Here is a 27,627-nt window from a genome sequence, read left to right as displayed (position 1 = left end):
TTCAGAGAGGACTGGCACAGCTCTGAGAGCTACTGAGCAATGACCAGCTGGGATGCCACCTTGGCCATTACAGCAGTTAATTAGCAGAAGTCAGTTTTTCTGTCCACCGCAAGAACAGACCTGGAGACACCAGGAAGACCATAGCTCCCGTCTTCAACCAGCTCACAGAGACAGAGGAAGGCATAAAGCAAAATGGTCACAACCAGCATTGCTCCAGCTTTACTGTCTCAAGGGCATCCTGGGATGAAGTATGGAGCCATGCACTGCTATGAGGTGCCCCAGGGCACCTGCTGCCCACGTGGGCTGCTGGAAACACATCCTCTCAGAGAAGAACAACCAAGTTCCTTGTGTTTTCTCTAAATTATTGTATTATTTCTATCACTCTGACAGGTAGGAGCACCAAATGCAGACCAAGAACTTGACATGGCAGATGTTATGCAAAAAAACCCCCCAAAAAACAAAGCAAAAAAAGCAAGAATCCCTCACAATTAATTCAATTGGAAGCACTCATTAGGAATGCTTCTAAATCGTAAGCATAATCCCTTCCTTTCCATGACTACTAGAGGGACACTGGCATGGGAAATAAATGACAGCTTTCTTAAAGCGTAGACCAAAATGATGGAGTTTCTCTCAACAGAGAAAACTACTGCAGGTTTTCCATGCCCAGCACGAGTCACAGCACCCACTTGCCAGCTTGGCTTTTCTTCTCAGCAGTTATGTTAATTGTCAGAAAATGGGACTTAAAAAAACCCCAGAACTTTATTTAAATGGGACTCTAAGAACTTTTTCCTGACAGAACAAATCAAGTTTAGTCAGATTTTCACCAGCCACTCATCCTATTGCTTCATTTTAAGGAATTATAAAACTTCCCATTTTATTTCTTCTTTAGGGTGCAGAAAAAAGATGTGTGGGCAAAAACCAGATAGATAGTACATAGTACTTGGAAACCAGACAACATCTACAGTAATAGGATCACTACAAACTAATAGGTTTGGCCGACAGGAGGGACAGATCATCTCTGAAAAATGAACTCTAATTAATTTTCTCAGAGGCAGTACTTTAAATAAGTAACCTGGCCTTTTTTTTTCAGTGCTAAAAAACAACGGTGACCCTGAGAAACAAAAAGCCCTGGTGAACAGGGCTGTTTTGCCACAGAAAGCACAACTTCTGCCTTTTCAGCAGGTGAGCTCGGGGGGCTCGGTCGTGCTGGAGTCGGTTCAGAAATAATTACCAGCTCCATCCCTGTGCCTTTAACCTTTGAGACTGCCACACTACAAGGAAAAATGATTCGCTCTCAACTTCTGAATGCAAACTGAAGTCTACTCACAAAAAGCTTCCAAGACTGATAAATTACAGTTCCCTTCACATAAAGACGATGTGTCAGTATTTGAAATGCTATGGTGTGTTGCACATAAAAAGCAAGAAAATAAGATCAGCAGGCCAGATGCTGTCCTGTACACTGGGGTAAATCCTAAGGTATTTCTGTGAGCTCTATTAGCCTGTACTTATGCTATGGTATCTAAACTAAGGAATGAGCTGAAGTAAAAAAAAAAAAAAAAAAAAAAAGCAAGCTTAGTCTACAGGAAAAGAAGTCTCCTGCTTCCAGAGCAGCTGTTCTCCAGCTTAAACCTTTGTAATTTCTGGGAGAAATAAAAACTGTAAAAAAACCCCTGAGGACACATAAATATAACTTTTTGTGCCTCATTTTGTTTTGTTCCTCTGCTCATCTTTCCTTTTCAATTTACATTAAAATAATATTACTTCCTTACCAGGAGAGGGAGCCCGGAGCCACTCCCTGAGCTCTGGGACTGCTCGATCAAATCCTTCAGGGACTCTCCCGGGGGAATGTAGGTCTCATCCTGCTCCAGCCCAATGCTGTAGTGCGGCCTCGTCTCTTGGCGTTTGTATCTGCCGTTTCACATGAAAGTGAAATTAGCTTTGAATACAATGAACACATATGCAATGAATAACGCACATCGTCCTTCACGATTGCTTCATTTGTAGACTCACATCTTCTTCTGCTTCCCCGAGGAATATGCTGGACTTACTGCTCAAAATGTTCTATTTTATTTTTAGCAACCGTTTTCAGCATCAAAACTCTCACTATAAAACTCAAAGACCGTGCAATTTGGTGTAAGCTTGTAAAGAAACCAAATATTTTTCTTTCAGAAACTTAAAATATGTTTGAAACACAGACCAAGCAAATACCCAGTTTTATTTTACTGACTGCAGTGGATCTTTTAGGAGCCAGAGGAGGTAAGGTCATGGAATCTGGGACTATTTAAAAAACATGACAAATTATTTAAACATAATGTATGTAGATTATGGTAACATTCTAGATACATTTACTTACATTCCTCTATCCCTCTCTTTTTTACGATCAGTTCTTCACCACATAAACACACTTAGAAGCCTCAGGTTTATTTACCCTATATAAAATTTTTCCTGTGGCCTTCTCAGACTCAGTAAGGAGTAATCTGTGCTTCTACCTGAATGACTTTCTAGGATGTTGGGCAAAAGATGCTATATGAAATACATCACACCTGTGGCTAGCATGAATAAAATGCACGTTTTTCCTCATCATAAAATTACAGTTTCTCACTTCTTTTCCTTAAGGTTCACTTCAGTTTTTTCAAATTCCTAAGTCTGTGAAAACATAAATGTTGGGAGGATCATTAACAAGCTGGTAAAGTATTCCTTATTTACCTGAAGTAGCAGAATATGATGATAAGCACCAGAAGTATACTGCAAACAGTCACTGAGATCAGCAGGGCCTTGTGGTGAATGTTTCCTTCAGCAAAGTCTGGGGTTAAAAACAAGGAAGGTGGAAAATTTGGAAAGGGAGGTGGTACAAAGTCACTATCAAAAGACACACATGCCTTAAAAAGTACAGCAAGCACAAGATCATTTCCTTTCTTTTCTACCGAAGTCCTGTACAAAATACCCCTGGTTTCCCCAGACATTTTGTGCCCTTCCTTTTGACTGCCACTGACCAGGGCAGAACCAGCACCTCTAAAAGCGTATTTGATTTTTCAGCCCTAACTCAGGCAAAACAGCGCCTTGATTTGCAATTCCCTGTTTGGCTCTAAATGAAAAATCAATTAAGACCCATAACTCTGCATCTTAATCTAAGTGACCAGCCAGGACATAGAAAAAAAGCCTCTATCTTAAATCACTCTTCTTAAGTAGCATCCTATCAAGCCGTTAATATATAAAAAAAATAATGAATAATTGCATTTATCCCAGGAGGGGGGGAAACAGCAGACCATCCAACCCCCAAGAAAGCAGGCCACAAGAGGCTTTGAAAGTATATTTCCATCACTGCAGAATAATCCATCTCTTGGATCCTGTTTTAAACACCTGAGCAGGAATTTTTTCCTCCATTCGCTCTATAGCAGCCCTGCGTGCCAGCAAATCCTTCCTATGCTTCTGGGCAAAACTACCCTTCCAGCAGCTATTCTGCAAAACACTTTGAAAATTAAATATATTAAATAACTTGTAGAAAATGCCGTCATGTAAAAACTATGAAAACGTTTCAGTCAATCCTTGCATGGGAGGCCCATATTCTCCTTTACAGTACACCATTAATCTCCAAATTTGTATTCTCAACTCTGGCAAGCAAGTCTGACATTCATGCATGCTCCCCTGCTGAAAAACCAAGAAACCTACCACTATTCTTTTTTAACCTCCCCTGCCCCCCAAACTCTCAAAATTATGGTATTTCAGAATGTAAATGCACATACTGCCCTCCCAAAATTGCTATCTGGTATAACGCAAATGAGGACTATGTTTTCTGAAGCCCTTCCAGCCTTGCTGTCCTGCATCTTTCATGCTAATGCCCAACACAGCATAAAACACAAGAAATCTATCCGTATCGACTCATCCTGGAACGGCACTATTACATTTCAGATTTACAAGGGTAATGAGACAAGCAGATTCCTAAGAGACTCTTGGTTTACTGTCCGGCTCTTTTATTTTAAAGGTCCCAACTCTCCTTCTGTTTTTTGCCCCAAACTATTTTTTTCCTTCCCCTTTCCGCTACAAACAGAGATTACCTACCAGCACGCCTTTTGATCACACTGGTCATGTTTTAACCCCCCATTACCTGCTCCAGGAGCATTAACGATGTAAACATTCAAGACATGGCCAATGCCTTTGAAAGGGGACACTGACACGATGTCTATCAGGAAAACACCGGAGCCCATCATTCTCCCTGCCACAGCAGATTTCTACCTGGCCTGCCACTCCGAGTGGGCTGTGAGCCGAAACTGAGAGCCCCCTGGGGAACCCTGACCGCTCGGCAGGGCTAAGGGCTCCAGTTCATGCTTCCTAAGCAGCCTGTTTCAGCCAGCCATTTCCCTCTAAAACATGTGGTTTGTAACAGTTTAAAATGTCACGGCCCATCAGCAGAGGAGAGGATAAACAGAGCACGCAGACCATACAGAGGGATTTTACACCTACGAGAAACCTGGGTATCTGTCCGCAGCTATAGTTTTCCCACTTCACAGAATAAGTCACCCTGGACGATGGGCTTTTGGGCTCAGCAGTACCAAAGGCTGATGTCAGATGCAGAGGGAGCCATACAGATCCCTTACTCATACTTCTGAACACTAGGCATTGAAGCCATGGCAGTCTGCGCATTTACATACACACGCAATATGTTGCAAAAATTATTGAACTTGTAAAGCGTCCACACTGTTCCTGCTGCCTGCGTGTGTGTCCTCATATGTTCATTTGGGAGAGGGATGATAAAGGTGCTGAAATCTTGAATGAAATTCCAAGCATTTTTAGGGTTTAAGTGATCCAAACCCTGTTCTCAATGTTTCTAACAGGCTTCTCCTATTCAGAAAAGTAAATAAATGCAGTTTGAGTTGCCCATAGGCCAGAAGGCATTTTGGAAGAGCCGTGTAGCTCTCAAACAAACTTTGGACTCTAACACAGCAAAATTTTTCGGTACCTAAATGCAACTATGTGAAGCAAGTGCAAGGAAAGCGTGCAAGACAGAAAGGAACATGCCTTGACCTCTGTGCCGGGAGTGGCTGATGCGGACTGCAGCAGCAGCGATGCTTATGCTCTTGCAGCAGGTGATGTCCCCCATGCTGGCAGTGTCAGCTAACATAGCTTTAGCAGTGGTTTGCTATGCACTGCATGGGCATGTAACTGGCTCTCACAGGAGAGGAGAATAACTTCCATATGTCTTTATATTTATTTGGCTATGTACGATGAGAGGTAAAACTGACGATCAGTGAGCAATGGTTTCACCTTTCAAATACTTTCTGCATTTTCGAAGCATTTCGGCAGAATTTCATTTGTTTGCTTACTGGAGGACTTTATAAACCCGCTGGTGCACAAACAACACAAGATTAGAAGCACACCCCCATTCCTACACCAGCAATGTTTGTTCTGCTGAAAAAAGCCAGGCTGGTGCTGCTGGAGACCAACTCCTTTCTCCTCCTACAGCCCATGCTGTTCTCATAGAGCAGCAGGACAAACCAACCTCTCCCTGCATCATCTTTGGCACCTCCTTGACCAGGCAGAGGGATGGGGCAGCTCAGCTGTGAGTCTGCTTGATCACTGGCTCCTGGGCTCTGTGGTGAAGACTGTCATGGGTACCAGTCAGTGCCAGTTTGCATGATGGAGATACTCTGTCCTTTAAAAAGTCCAGTGCTGTGCTTTTTAATGTTAGGTTACTTGGCAACTGCAACGTGCCAAGCAGCAGGGTTATGAGAATAAGCAGTAGCTTCCATGGAGGCAGCAGTGAGCGATTACCAGGAGCATGGTGGGGGCAGCACAAAACAAACATGCAGTAGATTTAGGAAGCTTTTTCACGTACTTTGGCTGGCCCAGCAAACAGCACATTAACAGTTTTGTATCGTATGAACACAGTTGTGCGTGCTGGTGTCAGTGGTGAGCAGCACAGAAAGGGAGAGATGGCAACAAAAGGAGGGTCTTCGATGATACCAAGCTGCTTCTCAGTTATTTTCCCATGTTTTTCCCCTCCTCCACCATTTGCTCCCCTCACTCTGCCATCCGCAGGACCTTGCTGAGCAGTGCATTGAAAATGCCACCCAGCAGGTTCAAGGGAGAAGTCAGCATATCAAAGGGAGAGGAGGTTCTCCTCCCTCCCCAGGTCCCTCCAGTTCACAATGTTACGGTTATCCAAGTAAAAACTGCAGTGAAATCTGAGGCGTGGAGACTGTGTGCACACACCAAACCCCATCATTCCTCCAATCATTCCCTTGCCCATTCATCATGAGCTCTACAGGCAGGGAGCCAGACACGGTGGCACCACCACTTCTGCTTATATAGGCTCTAAATCAGTAAAGACATATTTCTCCTTTTGACTGGTCTCAGCCTGTGCTTTTGCTGGGATTTCCAGGAATATCTTTTATTGTTTAAAGCAGAGGTGTTGTATGAGACCCAATTATGACTCTCATTTCCTTAGTAAGACAGATGTACAGCTGGGATCAGGACTTCATGGTTTCTCTGGGGTATTTTCTCCTGCTAGTTCTGTACTGAGATGAGCTCAAAACTTAGGCTTAGCTGTTGTTTCTTCCATCTTGCTTAACAGGCCTTGCTTTGACCAGTGCTAATTCTTCTGGCTCCCACTTTTGTGCATATGGTCCTCCTTTCTTTTTGTGGGGGTGGGAGGGGGTGGCGTGGGGGGTAAAACCCACTTTCCAGCACATGCCAGGTCTGGAAAAGCACTTTGAGAAACACAAGTTGCTTGCCTTTGTAGATGTTACCTTGGTGCATAGGTTAATTTGCAGTTCAACAACCTCTGACCTGCAGCTGGATGCTCTCCTTAGACTCTGTTTCCCATGAGATATGACCCCAGACATAAGTTCATCAGAAGCCAAATTTCTGTTTGCTTTTTTCAGTGCTGAGGAAGATACATATTTTTCATGGAAACCTGGAGGTCAGAGGGTTGTTCCTAGAAGCTTGCTTTTAAGTTTATCTTCTCTTTCTTGGTACTTGCAATTTATGTTAAATTTAATATACAATTCTAACAGTACTTAGTCAATCACAGCCTAATCTAAATGTTTCCAATAGAAACAGTGATCACAGCCATAGTACTGGGCACTGGCAGCAGCGTGTATTTGCACCTGGTTGCAGTGAGGATCTACAGTGTAAACTATGGTTTTTCTCTGAGCTTTCATACCAGGGTGCTGCACTGACAAATTCAAACAGGCCTAAAAATAGACACCAAGAATGGCCTATGTACTTAAGGCTTTAATAACAGTGCTGACTTCAGCCCTGTCCAGCCACATTTAATAAACCAGCTCCTGAAATGTATTTCCACAATATACTATCAGGATACTGGTAGTGCGAGAGTTTATTTCAAACAAAAGCCTTCCGAATATGTGGAATGAATATATCACCTTCTGTTTGTCATGCTAAAATAGACAACTTTGCAACATAGAGCAGCTAGAATCCTGTTCCACCTCTCTGAAATTTTTCTTTCAACAAATATTCCCTCTGCTGTTTAATGGGTCTGCCACCATGGCACCCAAGTGATGTTTTATTTACCCCATATGCACACAGAGCAAAACCAACATCGATCCGAACAACTTCTGCCACTACAAAAAGCTTGTTTTATTGCTTTCTGTATAAACAGCAGATAGTATTGCCAAATAACTACAATCTTAACAAGGCAGATGTTTAGTGCTAGGCGTTGGTTCAGTATTCTTAAGTAGTTTTAATGTAGAATAAACTCAGCCAGCAGCAAGAAGAAATCAAGGCAGTGTTTTCCAAACTGAAATGATATTTATTGATATACTAAGTAAGTGTGAACAAATACTGACTTGTTCTTGGAGCTTCTCTCTCAGTCCAAAGAACTTTTTAAAATGAAAAAAACCAAACAGTAGTACATAACTCTTATGTTGGAAGCCAGAATTTTATGAGGTTTCGCTGACTTATTGGCTTGCTAGTAAACAGTGAAATATTTACATACTACTCTCCATAGGCCTGATTCTGCAGCCCATCTGTGCAGAATTTCATAGGTGTGAAGGGAACAGCTTACATGAGGGAATGCTTTCTCTGAGCATGCCTCTGCATAGGTATCTGATGTTTGTGTAATTAAGACTGCACCTACACACTGATCTGGATTTTAAACTCAGAACGCCACGTTACAAAATCTCCTGCAACCCTGAACTGACTCTCGCAGGCAAAACTCCATGCTGACCACCACAAATCTTGCCAATGCCAAGAGTTTATCATGGATGAATTCATACTTACTTAGGAATACATTTCTACAGAACGTGTTCTGCAACATCCATCCTAAATAGTGTTACCAGCTTTCAGAAAGTGAAGTTCAAACAAACGAACGAAAAAGCTAAAACCTTGCCCCAGAATCTACTAAGTTAATACATGTTAATTTGTTCTCAAATAAAAAACAAAAAAAAAATAATCAGTGCATGAGTTCTTATTTTACATTCTATTTACAGCTACATTTTTCAAGCAGAAGATCTGCTTTAGTGGCTAGTTATTGTCCTAGTGCTGGATTATCAGGTCTTTTAAAAAAGAAAAGCTTAATGGACTTCAGTCAACTTGAACTGACTGATTAACCACTGGAGACCCGGTCCCAGATGGGAATTATGAACAACATCGATGCGTGTTGCAGGGACTAGAAAGAGGATTCAATTGTACTATCGGGCTAAAACCACACACAGCATGAGACATCCTCTGCCATGACTGACCTGAGTCTCTGGGATGATGTCTGAGAGCCAGCAGGTCAGTGCTAGGACAATATTGTGTGACTGCTGCACCTGGTACTCACTGCGTGTATGCAACTTGGAGTAACAGCAAGTGTCAGCAACCGCGGGACAAGGCACCGCTCCCCACATGACCTATAGGAATTCTGTGATACTATTTAATGCAATTCATCTCTCTAATCAGGTGCAGCTGAAGGGGAGTGCATGGGTTTTGGCTTTGTCCCATCCTAAGGCACAAAGAGCAACAACAGGAAAAGATCAGTTTGGGACTGGATTTGCTTTGCCTTACCTCGATTTTTCAGGGGTGGCAGCGTAGGGTGAAGGTGTTTGTTACAGTAATCCTGGCCTGTGCAACATTCAATAGATCTTCTTTGGTGTGGAATAGGAGTGTCCTGCAACAATTTGGCAGAAAGCAAATTAATTATCTGTGTTGTAAACACACACCGTCATTCTGGCACTTGAGAAAGATGCACTTGCTAACTGGACCGCAGTCGGTTACCGATTTCTAGGACATGTGGAGTAAGGATTTCTGCCACAGAGCATTTCCAGCAACATTTCATCTAGGTAATTAAAAGATTAATTCACCCCTAATGTATTTCTGCTGGTGCCCTAGTGCTGCAGAAGGGACTGATTCACTCTATTGGTGCACGACAGAACTGTGAAGGTCACATAAGTCCATCAGTTAGACTTACATTACAAAAATAAGTTAACGTGGGTATTCAAAACAATTTAGCCATAATAATACAGAAACTACTGTGTGGACTAATTTAGCTGCTGCTTCTGCTCTTTTGGGAAGCTGGGTAAAATACCTTCTATGGACCTTGACACTTAGACTGTTCCTGTACTTATGTAAAATCATTTAAGCAAATGTTAGGAAAGGCAAACACTTTAGAGCCACCTTGCTCCCTTGCCCATACCCCTTCCATTCCTGCAGTGAGATTTGCTCTCCATCAGGTGATCACTGTGCCTGAAGGGAATTTCTGGCACCAGAAATACTAAACCAAGGTGCAACTGCATGTAAGATATAAAGGTTGCTGCAGTCCATCAAATAACATCCTAACAAACTTTAGCTTCCATGGAGACTTCAGGAACTATGACTGCATTTCTCTAAATTCAAACTTCCCCTGAGAAGTGCAAAAACCAAAAACTTAAGTCATGGTTAGGAGCAGCTATAATATCACCATTCGGGGATATAAATGCACTCCCCTCAGCAATGAATGCGAAGTAACTATCCGCCAAATGAACAGAAGTGAAAAGTATGGGCATAATAATTGTAAAAGTTCACCGCACTTCAACTGAAAGCTACCAAAAGAAGCCAAGCGACACTGGCAGCAAATGCTTGCTTACCCGACACTGGAAGTCTGAGCCCTCTAATCCAAGACATCCCTTGGTAACTAAATGTCCACCGGACTCATCTTCCTCTATTATGGTGAAGCAGTAGCCATCAGTGCTGAGGGTTGGAAAGAAAGAATCAGGAGAAGGCTCTGAGGAGAAAAAAGTGCTGCTGAATATAGACTTAAACTTTGTTCCTTGCAAGGCAAATCTGCCATGAACAAACTGAGGCACTAATGCAGGCTGGAAGGCTCAGGCAGCCCAGAAAACCTCTCGCAATGCAGTCCAAGAGCCGACAGCACTGTGGACAAGCTCCTGCACACACAAGGGAGGCTCTGCCTGGGAGCTGACACACTTACCTTTCCAATATTTCACAGCTATGAACCCCACTAACAAACACGTCAATTCTCTGCCTAAGGTCATTCGTGTATCAAGACTTTGGAGATGTATATAAACACAAACATCAACGCTACAGCAGGTCTGCCTTGTGCGTTCAAACAAGGCGTGGATATTTGCACCAGGGTGGAGACCTGAAGAAAGTAACATTTTGAGACACTAAATGTAAAATATTATTAAGAGTGATTTGTGATTCCTGTTTTAACCATACCACAAACTGTGACGCTCTTGCCTATGAGTCCTTGAGTTATCATCAACCCTTTCATAACTGTTTACTTGGGTTATAAGGCTAAAGTGATCCATAATGCTTCCGTTTACAAGAACATGCACCAGGGAGGACAAGTATACTTACAGATGGCTAGATGGTGCTGGTGATAAATGTCCTTCCTCGATGAAGGTCAAATGCCTGAATACTATGGAACGAGGGGGAGGAGGGCACGAAAAGGGTACGTTTTACTGAGACTGCTGTATATTAATTTCTCAGCATGTCACGTGTGTAAGAAACACAAATTAGCTTCTTTGAAGGAAGATCATCCAAAACCAAAGAAAAACTCTTTAATATAAGACATTTAAGTCACATAAAAATAAAACATTCTGTTAATTTCTCCAGGAAAAGAACACTGGTTATGATTTGCAATGAGCATTTTTCAGAAGAGAAGAACCAAACTCAGTTAAAACAAGGAAATAAAAAGAAAAAAGGATTAGAAAATTTAAACATAGCAAAATTTCATATTATTTGCTCCTTGAATGAAAGAAAAGTCTGAGAGAGCAACAGCAGCAAAGGCAATGAAGATGTAAGAAACAAGAGGCACAGTTACACGTATAAGAGATTAACACAATTTGTAAGTATTAGCTACACGACAGAGAGATGCTGCATAGGATCATGTCAAACAGATGCTGTGGCATATTTTTATATTAGTGGTGCAGGGTCTAGCCACAGTAAGCTTATTACTTCAAATAATAATCTATCGTGGGCTACTGACTTTGGATTTGAAAAGTAACCAGTTGCATGTTACAAATTACTTTCCTGGAGAAGCAAGCGATGACTTCTACCCTTCTTTGACATTATGCATACAAGTAAGGCAAAGGAGACAGCAACCCTTCTGGGTACCAACCACCTTGATTTTATTCCTTAAGCTTAAAAGATAGGAACAATAGGATTGCCAAGACCAGAGACTGTAAGGAATCCATTAGAGTAGAATATTGTATTAGATTAGATTTTATTTGTTTGCATGGTGCCTTTGATCCAAAGTAATGAGTAAGTTTAACCCAGGGGACAGAGCAACAAACCAATAAATTGCAATCGAGTAAAACACAAAAATGAACTCCGCAGCTAACAGTTCCCAGCAAAAAACCCACACACAAACAAGGGAAAGCAGGGGAATGGAAATTGTTTGCAAATGGGAAAAAAGAAGCAGGAAAGTCACCCGTTTTATTTCCCTTTTTTTCTGACTTGCCATGGGACTCAGATTCTTAGCTCATTTCTGAGAATTAAATTCAGGCTCCTCAAGCATTTTAGTCCCTCTGAAAATTTTACTTCAAATTTAAAAAGATAAACATAATTAGATTGGATAGAGCAAAATTAAAAAGTTATAAAGTTCCAGCAATAAGGATAAATCACGTTCTTTACAGACAATGGTAATGAAGGAAAAGTGTGAGAATTAAAAATAGCAAAACTGAGCAAAATAAGCATTAGTACCACTTGTTTCTGCCTCTAAGAAAAAAATAAAGACATTTTCATGCAACCTAAGAACTCATTATCTTACCAAAAATTTCTCAGGTGTGTGGGCAAGAGGTAGAAGTGACTCTTCTGAAGAGAAAGAAGTATCTCTACCTGCTTCCCCCCTCCTGCCCCCAACCTGTTCTCCAGGTTCACAGGATGTCAGAAGGACCACACACTGCAAGTAAAGGGCAGGGCATACTCCTGCCGGTTTATTGATGACCCTACCTCGTACCTGCCTATGGTAGAAATGAAACTGTTCCTACTATTAGAACAAGACAGAAATAAGTCAGGTAAGTCTGCATCGTCTCCGGGTTTATGTTTATTTTGGTGACTGCACAAATGGAAACGTATGTACATCATTGATACACGCAAAGCAAAACAAAAAATCTATTCTCTATTTCCAAGCAAAAATGTGTAGTACAGAATTATTATTTTCTTAAACTTTGTAATTTGAATTCTGTGTAATTTAATTCCGTGAATGGTGTGTAAAGAAGTAACTCAACCTGATGTTACTGAAAACATCCAGGTAAACATCCACTAAAGCATCATCTTATTAGAGTATGGTGCAGGAGAGAGATTAAATACATTTTGGGTGTGATCACTAATAAGCACAGATTTGGTATGTCACGTATTTGCCAAGAGTGAATTTTTACAGCCAAGTCAAATGCCAGGAAAACAGAGAGAGAGTTAATAGTGGAAACACTGACAGACACTGATGTAGAAGGTGTTGCTACAATTACAGATTACCAGAAAGAAAGAGGTGATCTTAGCTGAGACCTTTAACTAAATGTCAGAAGAGAGGAACAGAGGCCAACAGCTTTGCAGCTGCTCACACAGATGTCCTCACTGGCCAACAGCCATTTCTCACAGAGGATGCAATACCTCAGCTACCAAAACTTGACTGCTGAAGATTTCCTGTCCTGCTCTGTGTGTGCATGATGCAGCCAGGGATGGCACTATATATAACTTGGAAAAGCAATGTCTTTCCCTCGTTCAGTGCCTATCACAAACAGATGGTTTAAATAACTTGATGAAAAGATCCCTTACCTTTGATTTTATTTGCAATTGAGTCCCTATGAGTATTATTATTATTGTCCACTCCTCCTTTTTATACTTCTGGTTTTGATACGGGAAGGAGCTACAGTATCTTTTCACCTCCATCCAAAGCAACGTGACAAGTTTCTGCACTGTTTTTAAAAATTCATCAAAAAATGTTAGATTACATTATGTAAAGAAACTGGGAAGTTCATATTCTTCTGTAAAGAGTGGCTGAAATAATCTAATTTGAAAATTGGCTGACTCCCAGTTTGCATCTAATTCATGTATGTACTTTGTCGCATCATTCACTTAAGGAAGATGAAGGCCAAATTTAGCAAAATACTGTCTTTGGACATCATCCATAAAACAAAAAGTCACTATGTATATGTGTTCAACACTGGCTAATTTTTCAGAAAAAAATAATATAGTTAGTGGCTGTCCATCAGGGAAGTAACGTAAAACCAAGTGAGAGGAGCATCACACAGTTGTTGAGCCAGATGTACCTTCAGATGTTTGCACAGCTACTCTGAAGGCAATGAGATACCTACAAGTGTAACAGAGCAAAGAGGCTGGCTTACAGCAGGCCACAGTTTCTGGCCATGCTAGTGTCCAAGATGGTGATGCTGGACCTACCATGCATGTTCTGCTGTGTATGGTACCTTTTGGCTCTCTGAGTGCTCAATGACCCTACACACGGAGAGAAAGGAGGGTACCCAACGCATCCTAGCAGAACATCTTCTCAGCTATCATACATAGGTCAATGAATTAATATTTTCTCTATAATACCTGCTCATACTATTCTCCCAGAACTAAGACATGGCCCACCAAATGTGTCTTGCATTCTCTTACTAAATCCCAAATCAGATCAAACAGTTCTTCCTGACATGCGGGGTCACAAGGCAGAAAACAAGCCGAAATGCCAACCTATGAGGGAAAGCCCTAGAAACTGTCTAGGCTTCATGCTGAGTGTATGAGATTTGACAGGTCTACAGACCTGACAGCAGAACGTGGAGTATGGCAATAGCACCAAGCACGGGTACTTCTGCATTTTCACCAGGGCTCTTTAGCGCCTTTCACTTATGTGCAAAATCCATCTCAGTAGATGTGAGAACTATCAAGAAGCAAATAGTCAAAATAAAGCTACTCATCTTCCTCTTTTCCCTTTTGCATTCATCCCTTTTATCTCCAAAATTTAAACAAAGACCAAATTTTTTCTTTTACTTGACCTCAAGATTACACTGCAGTTGAATCTGTATGATGTAGCTGCTTCTTTAATGCTGGAAGAGACTTAACATGGATATTTGCTGGTTTGGATTTTTTTTTTTTTGTATAAATAAATTCAGTATCAAAGGGAAGTCTTAGGCATTCCAGCACTTTCTGCACACTGATGCCAAAGTACTCCCACATGCTGAAAAACTGAGAGTTAATGTAACATGTCTCAATACAGGGAGACTGGACTTGCATTACTATTTAGCTTAAGGTTTATATTGAATACCTAATGGGCGAGCCCTGAACAAAACTACAAATGAAGAATTTCTGGGGCACAGCTAAGAAGTGTGGGAGGGGGACTTTGTGTTTCAGTTTAAACACGATGTGAAGTCACCTGCTGAGCTGCGTATGAGACGTGGCCCTGGCAGGGGGGGTGAGGAAAGACTGGACCTTGCAAGAACTTGTCTCAGTTAACCTTTGGTTTTTTTGGTTTAATCATCAAAGGGGACTTAACTGCCTCTAGTACAGTCCTGTATAAAGGTTTACATTAAAAAATAAACATTAAAAAAACTGAAAGGCTGACTTCTAAGATCTCACCATGACTCCTTTATCAGAAAATGTTCAACTTTACCCTAAAAATTAAAGCTGCTTAAAAGAAAAGTGCCTTGGCCCACTGTTGAAATCTTCTTCCTTCTACATATCAAATTACAAAGAAAATTTAATCCTATCATCTGGAGAACAGGAGAAAGAAAATAGCATCGCTGAAGTGAATTATCACCTCTGGTAACACTGGAAAAGCAACTTCATTATTTTATTGCTTTAGATAACCAAAGCTACCTCGAGACACAGTTGGGCAGAAACACAATCAAGACCAGTAGGCAACACATCAGAAATTAAACTCTACCAGCCCAATCTTTAAAACTGTCAGCATTTATTTGTGAATAGAAAATAGAGTACAACAAGGCACCTAATCAGGCACTGCCTTTACTGCAATCCCATTACAGTCAAAGCCAATTAAATCTAACACTACTCTTTAAAATATGCAATTAATTTGGATTAGACACAACTGCCTGTGCATTCACCTTGTACAGGCAAAACTTGAAATAGAACAACAAAACAAGGTCCTGTTTGTGTTCAAAGCAGCTTTGAGCTTCTTTACTGAAAGCCTTTTATGAATCACACAGATGTTCAGAAAGAAGAATAAAGTTTCAACACGCTACAGGTTAACACACCCTTTACAAGCAGAGAGCATTGCGAACCTTCTGCAAAGATGTGAATTGTCAGGGCCCTGAGCACATTAATGAGCTTCAATTGCCCAGAGTGGTCCCACATGGGACCCTCCATCCAGGACCCTCCACCCATACACACCCCCTGCCCAAGGACTCCATTTAAGCTCAGGGCTGAGCATCAAGCCCCCTCTCCTCAAGTAATGGCACAGGACTGTCTGTCTCCAGCCTCCATCTCCTGCCTGGATTCAGACCACCACTAGCAACATGAAGAGCCATCGAGAAGAGCTGTCTCTGCTTGTTGTGTTCAGGTATCGTTAGGGAAATGGGATCCTTCAGAGTGAGGATCAGCTCCTGCCTTGGCCCCTTTCACTGCTCCCTGACACTAACCCTCTCTTGATGAGATAACCCTATAATGAGTCTTCCACCATGTTCTCAGGGGTTGTCCCATTTTTTAAAGCACACTCTAACCTGAGCTACTGCTTTTCTGTTGATACAGAAAGCGATCTGCATTTTAAGCTGCAGTGTTATCCTTAGCTCCCTAAAGTATTATTTGACTTAAGCGGTGGAAGTATAAAGAAAGAGAAATTCTGTACAGGAACATAGCAGGCTGTTAGAGGATTTGATACAGATGTGGTTAAAGAATATAGACTTCTAAATTTCTAAAAATACAATTTAAATGGCCACCAGATGTCCTCCTTTTTATATAAACGTTCAGAATACTGGTACTATAGGCAGTATCTAGACTTGAATGGATAAATACCTGCGGTAGCAGACCAAAATCTTCAGGTGGGATGGCAGACTTCTTTTTATGAGAGATTTTTAATATTGATTGTGATAGGACTAGCTATTTTATTCTCAGCGTTTTAATTTAAACACAGCTGGAAACACTTTCCCATTGAACTTTCAGAGCCCTCCCTGCTCCTGGGGACACAAAAGGCTACCCTGCTTCGGTGACAGTCTGGGTAGGGACAGTGCCTGAAGCTCTCCAAAGCCCGAGACCTGGCTATGGATGTGCTCAGTGAATTTCCCGAGTGTCAGGGCTCTGCCAGGCCCTCAGGTGCCCCAGCACACACTGGCTCATCCCTGCAGGGCTGACAGATCCCAGCTTTGCAGGTCCAAGCACAGCCCAAAGCTTAACAGACTTGATAGGGCTGATGAGAGGTTTGATTTTTTTTTTTTAAATACAACATTTAAAAGGCTTTTAATGGCTACATCTGAAGGAAGCAGATAATTAATGCAATAACTTTTAATCTGGAGCAGTTCATTTATTCTGCAATAGTGAGATCGATTCTGCCTGAACTTCAACATGGGGAAAATTGCTTTATAGTGAGGTTCAGTGAGAATTCCTGAATGCTTTAAAACTGTGCCAACACTTGTTTAAGCTAGGATGAAATATGAAAGTTACTGCCTGACTAGTAGGATGACCCCAAAACAGGGGAAACTAATAATCCCTGCTAAACTGGTTGGGTTTGGTCAAATCTTTTGAAACCTGGTCTCAACCCAGCCAGCTAATCAGAGGCCTAGTAACTAATCTTTTTGACCAGTAGATTTAGGACCTTCTTGTCTCTGTAGTGTCCCATTCAACTTTTCATAATCAATTCCAGCTTCGTAGCAGGCAATTCAAGAAGCAAATGATTACAGAGTAACAGTGAAGCAGATGTAGGGAAAAGAAGGGTGTTGCGTCCTTTGTACCTCACTGCAGCTTTCACACCTAGGTGGAGGAGCCATAGCGATGATTACCATCCTGAAAAGGGTTATTGCTGACAAGCCATGAAGGCAAGGTACTTGATTTATTTTTTTTTGTTTTATATTAATCCAAATTCTACAGCAATTTTTCATTTACGCTGTTGCTCATTGGGCAAGTGGCAAGGTGGATACTGCTCAGTTGACAGCACAGGATAGGGAAGAGGAGTAGCTGTAATGCAAGTCTTTTGACTTTCCATTTTTCTGGACAGCAAAGTGATTAGCATTTGATGGTTAAATTCCAGTTTCAAGTACTATTTTGATGTCTAAATTGGAAAAAATAATTCTACCACTCAAGTAAACATTCAAGCTTGAAATCTTCAGATTATGAAGACAAAAGGGGTTATAATTTTGTGGTTTATTACCACTTAACTGCCTATCCTTGGGCATTAACACCTAAAAACAAGTTTGGTATTTGATGCTGCAAGGGGGATTCTGAAGATAAATTCTTTAAAGTATCACAATGAGGAAAAATTAATAAATCCATTTTAATAGGCCATTTACTCATAGTACCTGGTAACATGAAAAATATTTAAGGTCAATGGTGCCTACGAAGCAATATGCAATAGCAGACCTACCCAGCTGGAGTATAAAACTTGTTCAATGGGTTCTTTGACATGGATCCCTTTGTGCTTCCTAATTCATGGATTTAAAAGTCATCTGCAACCTCCCTGTTACTGCGTGTGTGAGACAGCATGTGTGAATGCAGCGGCTTGTGCTGGGCAGGGACAGGAAAGGGCTGATTCATGCTGCAGGGGACCTGCAAATTGATATCTGGGTGGGTTTTTACAGCTTTTTAAACTTATTGCCACATGAGAGCAGTTGGGTCTAACTCCTGGCTAGAGCATGGGTTTGAAGGAAGAGGGCAGAAAGAGGAAATGGTATTTACAGCTGTCAGCAAAACTTACACTTGAGTGTGAAACTGCAAGCTGAGCAGAATTAAGTCAGGCTACAAGGCTCATAACCATACCAACATGTGAAACATGAAGAGCTCAGCCCTACTTTGCTGCAGCTAAAGCAAACTGTACATGCACCTCAAGCCAAGACAGAGGTGTTTGTATACTACCTTCATTCAACAGCAATAGTATGTGTCCAGCAAGAGCTGCTTTTGGGTGGGGGAACAGCAGCCTGGTCCCACCACAGGTACCCTCAGTCAACTCTGCTGTTCCAGGCAGTGTCAGTGCCAGTGCCACACAGACCAAAGCTGAGCCTTCAAGAGGACTGTGCTCAGCTGGATATGCCTCTCCCCTAGGTATGCAGAAGGACTTGAGGGAGCAGAATCCAATCGTAGTACTCAAAACACAAAAACAAATAGAAGACTACAGCTAGTATAAGAAAATACGTAACACTTCAATCACTTTCATTTTAGCATAGAAGCAAGAAAAAAAACAGTCTTGAGGACCTACAAAAGGCAGCTCAGCTATTGCAAGTACATACACTGAGTAGTGTTCTTACAGATGGCGTTCCATAGAGAGCAATTATGAATTTATAAGCATTTACTGATATTTCCATATATATCTCCATCAAGTCTCCTCTCATTAATTGCATGCACTTTTAAAAAAAATCTCCTACCTTGAGAATACTTCATATGTAATGAATTAATACAAGTATTATCTAAAACAGTAAAGATGCAAATACCCTAACATAAAAATATAAATATGTAGCTGATAGGCAAAACTTACATCTCATTTTTAGACACGAGGTGTAAACAACTCATTTACGTATTACTGCTTAAACAAAACTTGCAACACCCAACTTGGGACTGCTGAGCTTCCACAAATAGGTTTTCCCATGTTTTGCCACCAAATAAATCTCTCACAAACCTGCAGGTGCTGTTCACTGAGTCCTCAGGACAGTGGTGGTGGCACTGACAGGACAGCTTCTTCTGCGGAGGGGCAGGTGCTGTGCTCTCACCATCTTCTTTTCTGGTCTCCATGCTCAACTTGCCAGAGCTTCGCAAGGGCATGTTGTCTAGAAAATTTGCTATAAATATAAGGAGAGGGAAAAAGAAAAACAGTTCTAGGCTGGATTGCAAGACTTGGAATGAAGGCTTTACTTTTACCCATCAAGATCTGAGAAAGTTACTTGAGCTGGGTGTTCACTGCAGAGTGGTTTTCTATAGAGCCTCTGAAACTGTCACCATGTTAGAAGCTCATTGGGCCTCAGTGGCATTAGATCTAAGGTGCTGACGTTCAGTTCTGCTGCTGCCAAAGACACATGTTGTTCTTTTCAGATTGCAGAGTACAGGTTTTTTCCTACTGCATTATGCAGGTAAAATCCTTGGTTACACTTTGCGCTTTCTTTGTCTTTATACTTGGCACATATCTACATCCACTGAACCCTATAAAAATGAGTGGGATTTATGGTACTCCAGGCAGAGCAGTACATGGGCATGCAATTTAACAAAGATTAAACAAAGTGATGTTATTTCAAGTTCAACAGCACTTTCTGTCACCGAATTGCATTAGTGGGAAAACAAGGAAAACCAGTCCATTTCTATAAAAAAATAATCTATAAACAAAGGAAAAGGCAAGAATGTATTTTAGAATGAACAATGCTGAAATATATGGAAGTGATGACTTCTAAAAATATCAGAGTACTGAATCTCTGGTTGGAGCTGGTGGAGTAGATCTAGAGATGTTGGTGATGGGCTAGGAGCTGTTTAAACAGCACCCTTCCCCCAGCTCTACTCATAAATATCAGCTTTCAGGGCCTGTGAATATTTTAAGCATCAAAGACAAAAATGAGATCAGCATGAAAAGCTTCAACTGGCAGTTTCTCACTTTCCTTTTGCTTCCCTGTAAGAAATCTTACTAAAGAGTCATTTACAAACAGCTGTCTCCAACAGACTAGTTGAAGAGCAGGCTTGAAATTCTTGATTTACTGTTAAGCCTTTAGAAACAATTGGCATTATTATTATTTTGATTGGCTCCTGAACTGCTGCTTTGGTGCTAATTAAAATCTTCCCCAAACCTCCATCATCAGGACTGATATATTGTGGAGCTGACAGAAAACTGAACCCTTTTCAGCTCCCTACAGGGAGATGGAGTGGACAAACAGGCAGAAGTGATGGGAACAAGTAGCTACACTTCAGGGCTTGGACGGTGAGCAACAATGGAGGCGAGAACAGGCTGAAGGGTCATGAAGAAGCGAAAGGCTGGAGGAACAGCAGGGTTGTTCAGCCAGCCCATGCCCTTAGGAGTAACAAAATCCAGCCTTGTGCTCCTGGGTGCGTGGCACCAGCCAGTGCCCTGAGCACAAGCATGCATGTCTTGCCTCCCAGCTGCACGCCCCTTCTCTCCTGGGCCAGCTCTGGCAGAAAAGCCCTGCAAATGGACAAGCACTGGCAGCAACTGGCAGACAGGCTTTATTTTTCTTCAGTGTAACAAGAAATGTGCAAGCTTGTCCCTAGCAAACTAGGGGAAAGCTGAAACGGGTTAGCTCTTCAGAAAGGTGGGGCTTTGCATGTAAGGACAGCTCATTTAAAAAGTGTTAGCTTATTGAACAATATTACCCTTCCAATCCTTGCACGTTCCTTGCATAAGTTATATTAACAATACTAAGGTGACACACATGGAAGACAGTCATTCACCATATCAGACTAATACAACTATGAAATACAAAATTCATATGGCTCGATCTTTGCTCAGTACCTATATATTCTACCAGAGCTGACTGGATGTTTAATCAGCTCACCTCTTCTTAAAGTGAAACCAGAAAACTAGTTACAAAACATATACAAACTAGGGTTCTGTAACCCTTGTGCCCAGCTTCAAGATATTAATTGGATTCGTAACACAACTGGATGTTGATGTCCCAGACTGATTTTACTAACATGTGGCAAAATTAGAAATAAACTAATTAGTTCACTCAAGATGCACTGAATATCTGTGTACTCAAAAGGACAACTTAAGATGCAGCAGGTGCTAAAATAGAGAACAAAATGCACTGTTTCTTTATCATAATATAATTATGATACTTTAAAATGCAGCCTGTGTACATCTTATTATTAACAGATGTTTGCTCCCTGAGTCACAGGATTAGAGATTAAGTAAATTCTCTTTCAATCAGCAATTTTTGTCTGTATTACTTTGTTACCAACGAATGGGAAATATTCAGCTATTAATATTGCTGTCAAGGATTTGCAGAGTTCAAGCTCATGAGGCAACAAAGTGAACTTCAAGCTCATGAGGCAACTGAGTGAAAGTTTGCTCTGTGTATTGTTTCCATGACACTTCAAGTTATCTACAGTTTCAGCAGGGATCCTTCCTCAGCAAGGAGTCAAAAAATAAAAGTATTTTACACCTAGCACAAAAAGAAAGAAAGGTTTCATTACACATTTGAAAGTGCCTGAATGTTAAATTTAGACAACTAAATACCTTCATAATATATACAACTGCAGGGTCATTCCTTTTTTCAAAAAATGTATAAGGCAGTCATATTCCAATGAAATCTTTGCCCATCGTTCAGCAAGGATGTGATCATGAACAGCTTCTGCAGAACCTGACATAGCTTACATCCCTAGACCGGGTTGGTTGTAGTCATAGTTAAAATGGGACAGGTGGGAGATGCTGGATTAGAATCAGAAATCTGAAGTACCATCAAAGCATCACAGGTGGCTACTTAGATATGTACCTTAGTTTTTAAGAAAAATTAGGACAAATAGTCTAGCATTCAAATTTTTACTTTCCAAGAGCTTGAAACAGGGATGTAAACTAGGATTTTACTTTCAACTAATGCCCAAGGACAAAACTAGTGTAAAAGCATTGCAATTCTACATCAAATGAAATGAAATTAAAAGAGGTAGGAGTAAGATACTTTCAACCAGGCCCTTTCCTATCTTCTAAAAAAAAAACCCCAATTCTTCTCACTCCATTCTCTTTTCTTTTCATGCCTTAAATTCCTGGCTGCTAGCTAATAAGTTGGGCAGATCTTTAGTCTCTAAAATTCAGATGTCCCACCCAGCAGATGACCGTGGAACACACAAGAACTCTTCTTTTTCCACTCGGAGTGGAGTTTTGACAAGCCCTTTTGACTTCTATGTCTGACTTTGGAGCAGACAGATTTTTCAGCAGTCCCTTCCCCAAAATGTAATATGTAGGAAAAAACCCAGAAGAGCTTTCAAGATTGGCAACAAGTTCCTCCTGATTTCAGGAGTAAAATTTGGGATTGCACAGTTTGGGATGGTGAACAGCCTACCCCTCTTGTATTTGCTGCTGTGCTGTAATTAGCACATGTTGGTCATGCAGCCCTGGCTCTGTCTAGGGTTTAGAAGCCCTTTGGGTTTTGAAATCTCTCCTGAGGAGCTATGTCCAAGTGCCCTGAAAGCAAGGGATTTCAGGCTATCTAAGTTTGTCTGCTTCTGTGCTGTAGCCTGCTCTCTTGCAGTGTGCTTGTGGCCAGCCTCCTGTCTCTGATGAACTGAGCACAGTTTGGGACAACTGCAGAAAAACAGGGATATCTGAAATATGGTTATAGTAGTCTGCTGAGAAACTTACCGACTGCATCAGGGAATTAATCAAAACAGTTGAAAGCCTGAAGGTTACCGTCAGCCTTGTATACCTCCTTCAAATTTAGTTGATTTTTTTTTTCTCAGCTTACCCCTCCTTTTCCACTATAATTCACTAGCGTGTGCAAAGCACCTTCCACCATAAGCGCAGGCAGGTGGCCACCAGGGCTTTTATGTCTCTTTGGAGTACAGCTCCTGAGAATTTTTTTTCTGTAGGACTGGGACCACTCAGAATCGTGATGTGATGGCATCTGTTGTAATTCTCTACCTGAGAATGGGGCCTGTGTGCTCACAAGCAGCATGCTACTGTTTTTTCCAAATGCGTTTGTGTGTGTGTGTCTCCAAGCTTTGTTTCACCTGAGCTCCTTTACAGAAAGGCACGTCTACAAAGATTCTGAAGCCAGGAGAAGGAAAATAAAGTGCTGTAAAATGAAAGCATTATCCTTGATGACCATGAGAATGACTAATGTCTAGTTTAAACCCCTACTAACCTCCATGCCAACAAATGATTCTTCTTAGATATATTCTTCCATTTTGCTTCCCATCCCTCCTAGACTTCATGGTATTCTATAAGCACTAAACTTTCTCACTGAAATATGAACTTGCTCATGTGGCAAGCCCTTTCATGTTTTTTCAGGGTTTTTTGCTATCATTTTTTTTTAAATCAGAGAGAAGTGATCGCAGGACCCCACTCCACAATCACAGTCAAGTAACCATCAGGATGAATTATAGCTCGGTTTTAAATAATGCTGTTTAATGTTGGTTTGACAGGTCTGCAGACAGTGGTACCTCACAAAAGAAAAATTGCCTGTTTAAGCTTTTGCACTGACTTGTGTAGGTGCAAAACAAATTTGATCTAGAGAGCCCATCTCTTAGTGTACATTCAGTCCTCAAGGTCTCTGCCATGGCTGCCAATAAGCACTCCAGTCCCTGCCAACTGCAGCCACAGTTATGTGATTTGGACAGGAATTTCTCCACTAGAATCTGGGTAAAGCCCAATAACTCATTTCACACCGGCCCACAGCCACCAGCTGGTAATGACTTTTGGGCACTGCTCTGATTCAACAAGTCTGGTAATGCAGGAGGTGAAAAGCTCTGTATTCTATTACTCTGTATTCTGCAGTCCAAATATTAAGCCATCCTGTTCCCAGAGGATGAATAATTAGCAATAGTTATCTTAACAGTTTGATTTCTGTGCCACAGCTGTGTGATTTATGTACTGTATATGCCATGAAAAAGTAGATCTCCCATGACTTTGCATGGGTTTGTCAGGAGTAAAAGTCAGACTTGCTTCTTCCTGAAACAGATGCTAAGGGCCACAAACAAGTCTGTTCAGGCCAAAAAAAAAACCAAACCAACAAAAAAAACCCCAACAGTGTGCTGTGCTCACTCCTCTTTCTACATGTGGTATTTGAAGCCTCAGATTAATGCAGTACCATCCATTCACAACTTCCCAGGCCAGTAACAACAATGTGTGTCTAGCAACAACACCCACTGACGGAGGGCGATGCTTACTGCTTCAGAGAAGGTACACACCTAGGAAGCTTTGATCATCATGGAATGGCTGTTTCAACTGTTGCTTTGGACTGGAAATTAAGTATACTCATACAAAACTGTCAGAACAGTAATTAAAAAAAAAAAACAACAAACCCAAACCAAAACAAAAAACCCCACCCAAAGCTCGAAAGAAAATCACTCAACTTGATAAAGCCGTTGGATGGAAATTTTAAACCACAAGGTTACTTCATCTGTACCCTGCACTAGCCTACACAGTTAAGTATGCTTTTCCTCAAATCATACTTCTACTAAAATACGAAACTATCATGCAACACCCTGCTAGAGTTTCCTACGCTGTATCATAAACTACAGCCTGATGACTTCCCACCGGGCCAGGGTTATACCATTGACATGATTGTTTTAAGAGAAAGGGAAATAACTAACTGCTAACTCACTGTACTTTACAGTCATCAGATAAAAGAATTTCCATGGGATATTTTTTTGGCAAACAGTCAGCAATGAAAACACAGTGCAGTTCAAGAAGTTGAAATAAATTACACAACCCGATCTACTGTGTAAAATAGTCAAGAGGTAACAGTAAAACACTTTTTATTGGTGACAATCACATAACAGAGAAGGAAAAATGGATCATGACAGTTTCCCTTTGCTGGATATTCAAGGCTGCCATAAAACTCAAGGAAAGGTCAGATGCAGACAACTGCATATTTTTGATCCAAAACCACCATAAACAAAATCAAACCAAATAAAACCACCAGAAAAAATGAAAACAATATGCTTTCCTTTTCACGGTGTGTGACTATATTGCACTAGCGAGACCAAACTGAGGTTGGTATCAAATGGTGTTTGAAGATAGCTGTACCCTGATATACATCCACTGTGTGTATCTTATATATATATGTATACTAATACATATTAAAAAAATAGTATTTTTTTTAGGTATACTAAAAAAATTATAGCATTGTTGGGCTTATCAAGTATGATTTGCTTCACTTATGATCTGTGCCGGATTTCTTGTACATCAGAGTATGTAGAACCTACATATTGTTCCTTCTCATCTGTGTATTTCAAAATTGGGAGGTAGTTTTGCTTCCCTTCATTATGCAAACAAATAAGGCTTACAATCTCATGTAATTTTAAACAATCCATGCAGGTAACTTTCCTAAAAACTGTTTCTGTCCATATTCATAGAATTGTCGCTGAGTGCCAATACAGTTATCTATTTTTCAAAAATTGCTTTTGCATTTGGTTTGAAAAGGATAAGCAATCTAGTCCAAAAAGTCTGATTAAACCATCTTAATCACATATGACATTATGAGCTAAATTAAGTTCAGCATGGAATGTAACAACCTGTGACAAAGCCACTGAGACAAGACCCTTCAAATTAATACTCATACTGTACTACTCACAAGTTACAAATACAAAGGCTTCTTTGGTGCCATAGCCCATGGCAAAGGTGTAACCTGCTGTCCACCATTCCATTACAGTTTGACTGAGTGTTACGTTTTCCTGGTTTCCTCTCATTTCTGCTATCCACAGTTAATCTTTTGGCATGTTTTTCATTTGGAAGAAAATGAGAATTGGTTGGCACATTTTTCACGGCATGAGATAGCATAACAACAGAATAGAAAAAAAGCACAAAGAAAGACTTTAAAATTTCCAAAGGACAGCACATGTGAAGTATTTCAGCCTGGCAGCCTGGACTCAGTAAAGTCTACCCTACCCACTGTCATTCCCCAGCTCTGTTGAATCTCTCAGTTCAACTTTGCACAATCCTTTGGTTCCATCTATAAATCTTCCATGATGAAGAAAAGCTTTTAAAATATAAGTTTTTAACATTTGCAAAGATGAATAAAAAAGTATTTCACATAATTCTCATTCAGATAATGTATTTTCTTTGTTTTTAATCTCTTTTCAAGAGCCACATTTTACACAGCAAAGGTAAAATATGTTTGGGCTACCACTATTATTTTCTGAATTGTGTTTTCTTGTACAATTCAAAATGAATAAACATTTTGCAAACATCTGTATAAAAGCACTACTGTTTGATGCATGTATGAGGATAACAGGTAATAAAACTGGAACAGTGAGATACAGATGTTTCAGGAATACTAAGGTAGAGATCCAAGACATGATCTGAGAATGACTGACTCTTACAACTTCATATCCATAAGGATTTTGAGTCATAACAGAGTGTCACAAACCCACAAACCAACCAGAGGAGATGCAGGTGCAGCTAGAGCAGACTTCTTCTGATCTCCTCAGTGTTAGTATTTAAGGTACCACAAAATAATTAGAAAGGGATTTTTATTTCAAAGCCACGCTAGCCTAGCTCTGTGAGACAGCACGCAGAAATCTAAGCTTCCTATGGTGGTATTGGCTCATATATTATTTCATTTATCAAGCTGGTTCATATCGAGTGCCTACACTTATTTTGCAGGATAGCTTCGGATAGAAGATAAGCTACTGAGTATGTACAGTGTACAAAGGCACATTAAAGGATAGTCCCATGTCCTCATTGGACTTTCAATACTCCTTACCACAGGGGAAAAAATTATTTCAGTGAAATTGCTGAAGCAGTTTCTTTGAAAGAAGCTATTTTTATCTCTCATGACTTTAAGGTACCTGAACTTTTTCATCTCTTCCTCAACAGCATCTTGGGAAAATGTCCAGCTAAATGTAATCAATACTCATGAAAGTATGCCAGCTGCAAAACCCCATCTCCCAGCTATGATCATCACCTGATCAAAACAGGGAATGGAAGTTCAGATACAAAGATGTGAAACAAGCAGTCTGGATATTAGGCTACAAAGAGCAGAGTCTGCCACGCTCTTCATTTAGAACTTTTTTATGTAAAGAAGGATAGGGACATTGCTGTTAACATCCAAAGCTAGTTATTTCTGCTTTTAAGCTGCAAATCCTCACATACACTTGCAGTTCCAAGCAGCAAACACCGAATGCCACCACAAGATTATGCAAACATCTTTACAAGAAATCTTGAGAACCCTTCTGAACACTAGCAACAGGGGGGGGAAAAAATCCAGGCAGGAAGCAATGCAATGTGATACCATTAGTACTAAACCATGCTTTGCTATCTGATCTTTAGGAAAGCATTAAAGATTGCAATGGGCAGATTGCAATGCTGTAGATTTCTACTCACTTATCATTTCAGATGATACTTAGATTGAGGCACTCAGACAATGGCATTTAAAAGTAACA

General features: G+C 40.8%; 1 protein-coding gene across 2 annotated transcripts in view; it reads right to left on the bottom strand.

Moving 5' to 3' along the window:
- BMPR1B (bone morphogenetic protein receptor type 1B) overlaps positions 1 to 27,627 on the bottom strand; it is a 253,251-nt gene that overhangs the window by 10,936 nt on the left and 214,688 nt on the right. For both annotated transcript variants that reach the window (XM_056343758.1, XM_056343769.1), the window contains 5 exons: positions 19,208 to 19,367; positions 10,062 to 10,164; positions 9,004 to 9,106; positions 2,707 to 2,803; positions 1,770 to 1,908 (listed from right to left, as the gene is read on the bottom strand). In XM_056343758.1, coding sequence (XP_056199733.1) covers positions 1,770 to 1,908; positions 2,707 to 2,803; positions 9,004 to 9,106; positions 10,062 to 10,164; positions 19,208 to 19,350 — 585 coding nt within the window. In that variant the 5' untranslated portion in view covers positions 19,351 to 19,367. The remainder of the gene's footprint in view (positions 1 to 1,769; positions 1,909 to 2,706; positions 2,804 to 9,003; positions 9,107 to 10,061; positions 10,165 to 19,207; positions 19,368 to 27,627) is intronic.

The sequence above is a fragment of the Falco biarmicus genome, chromosome 1 (genome assembly GCF_023638135.1).
Source record: "Falco biarmicus isolate bFalBia1 chromosome 1, bFalBia1.pri, whole genome shotgun sequence".
NCBI lineage: Eukaryota > Metazoa > Chordata > Aves > Falconiformes > Falconidae > Falco > Falco biarmicus.
This window is presented reverse-complemented; position numbering and strand designations above follow the sequence as displayed.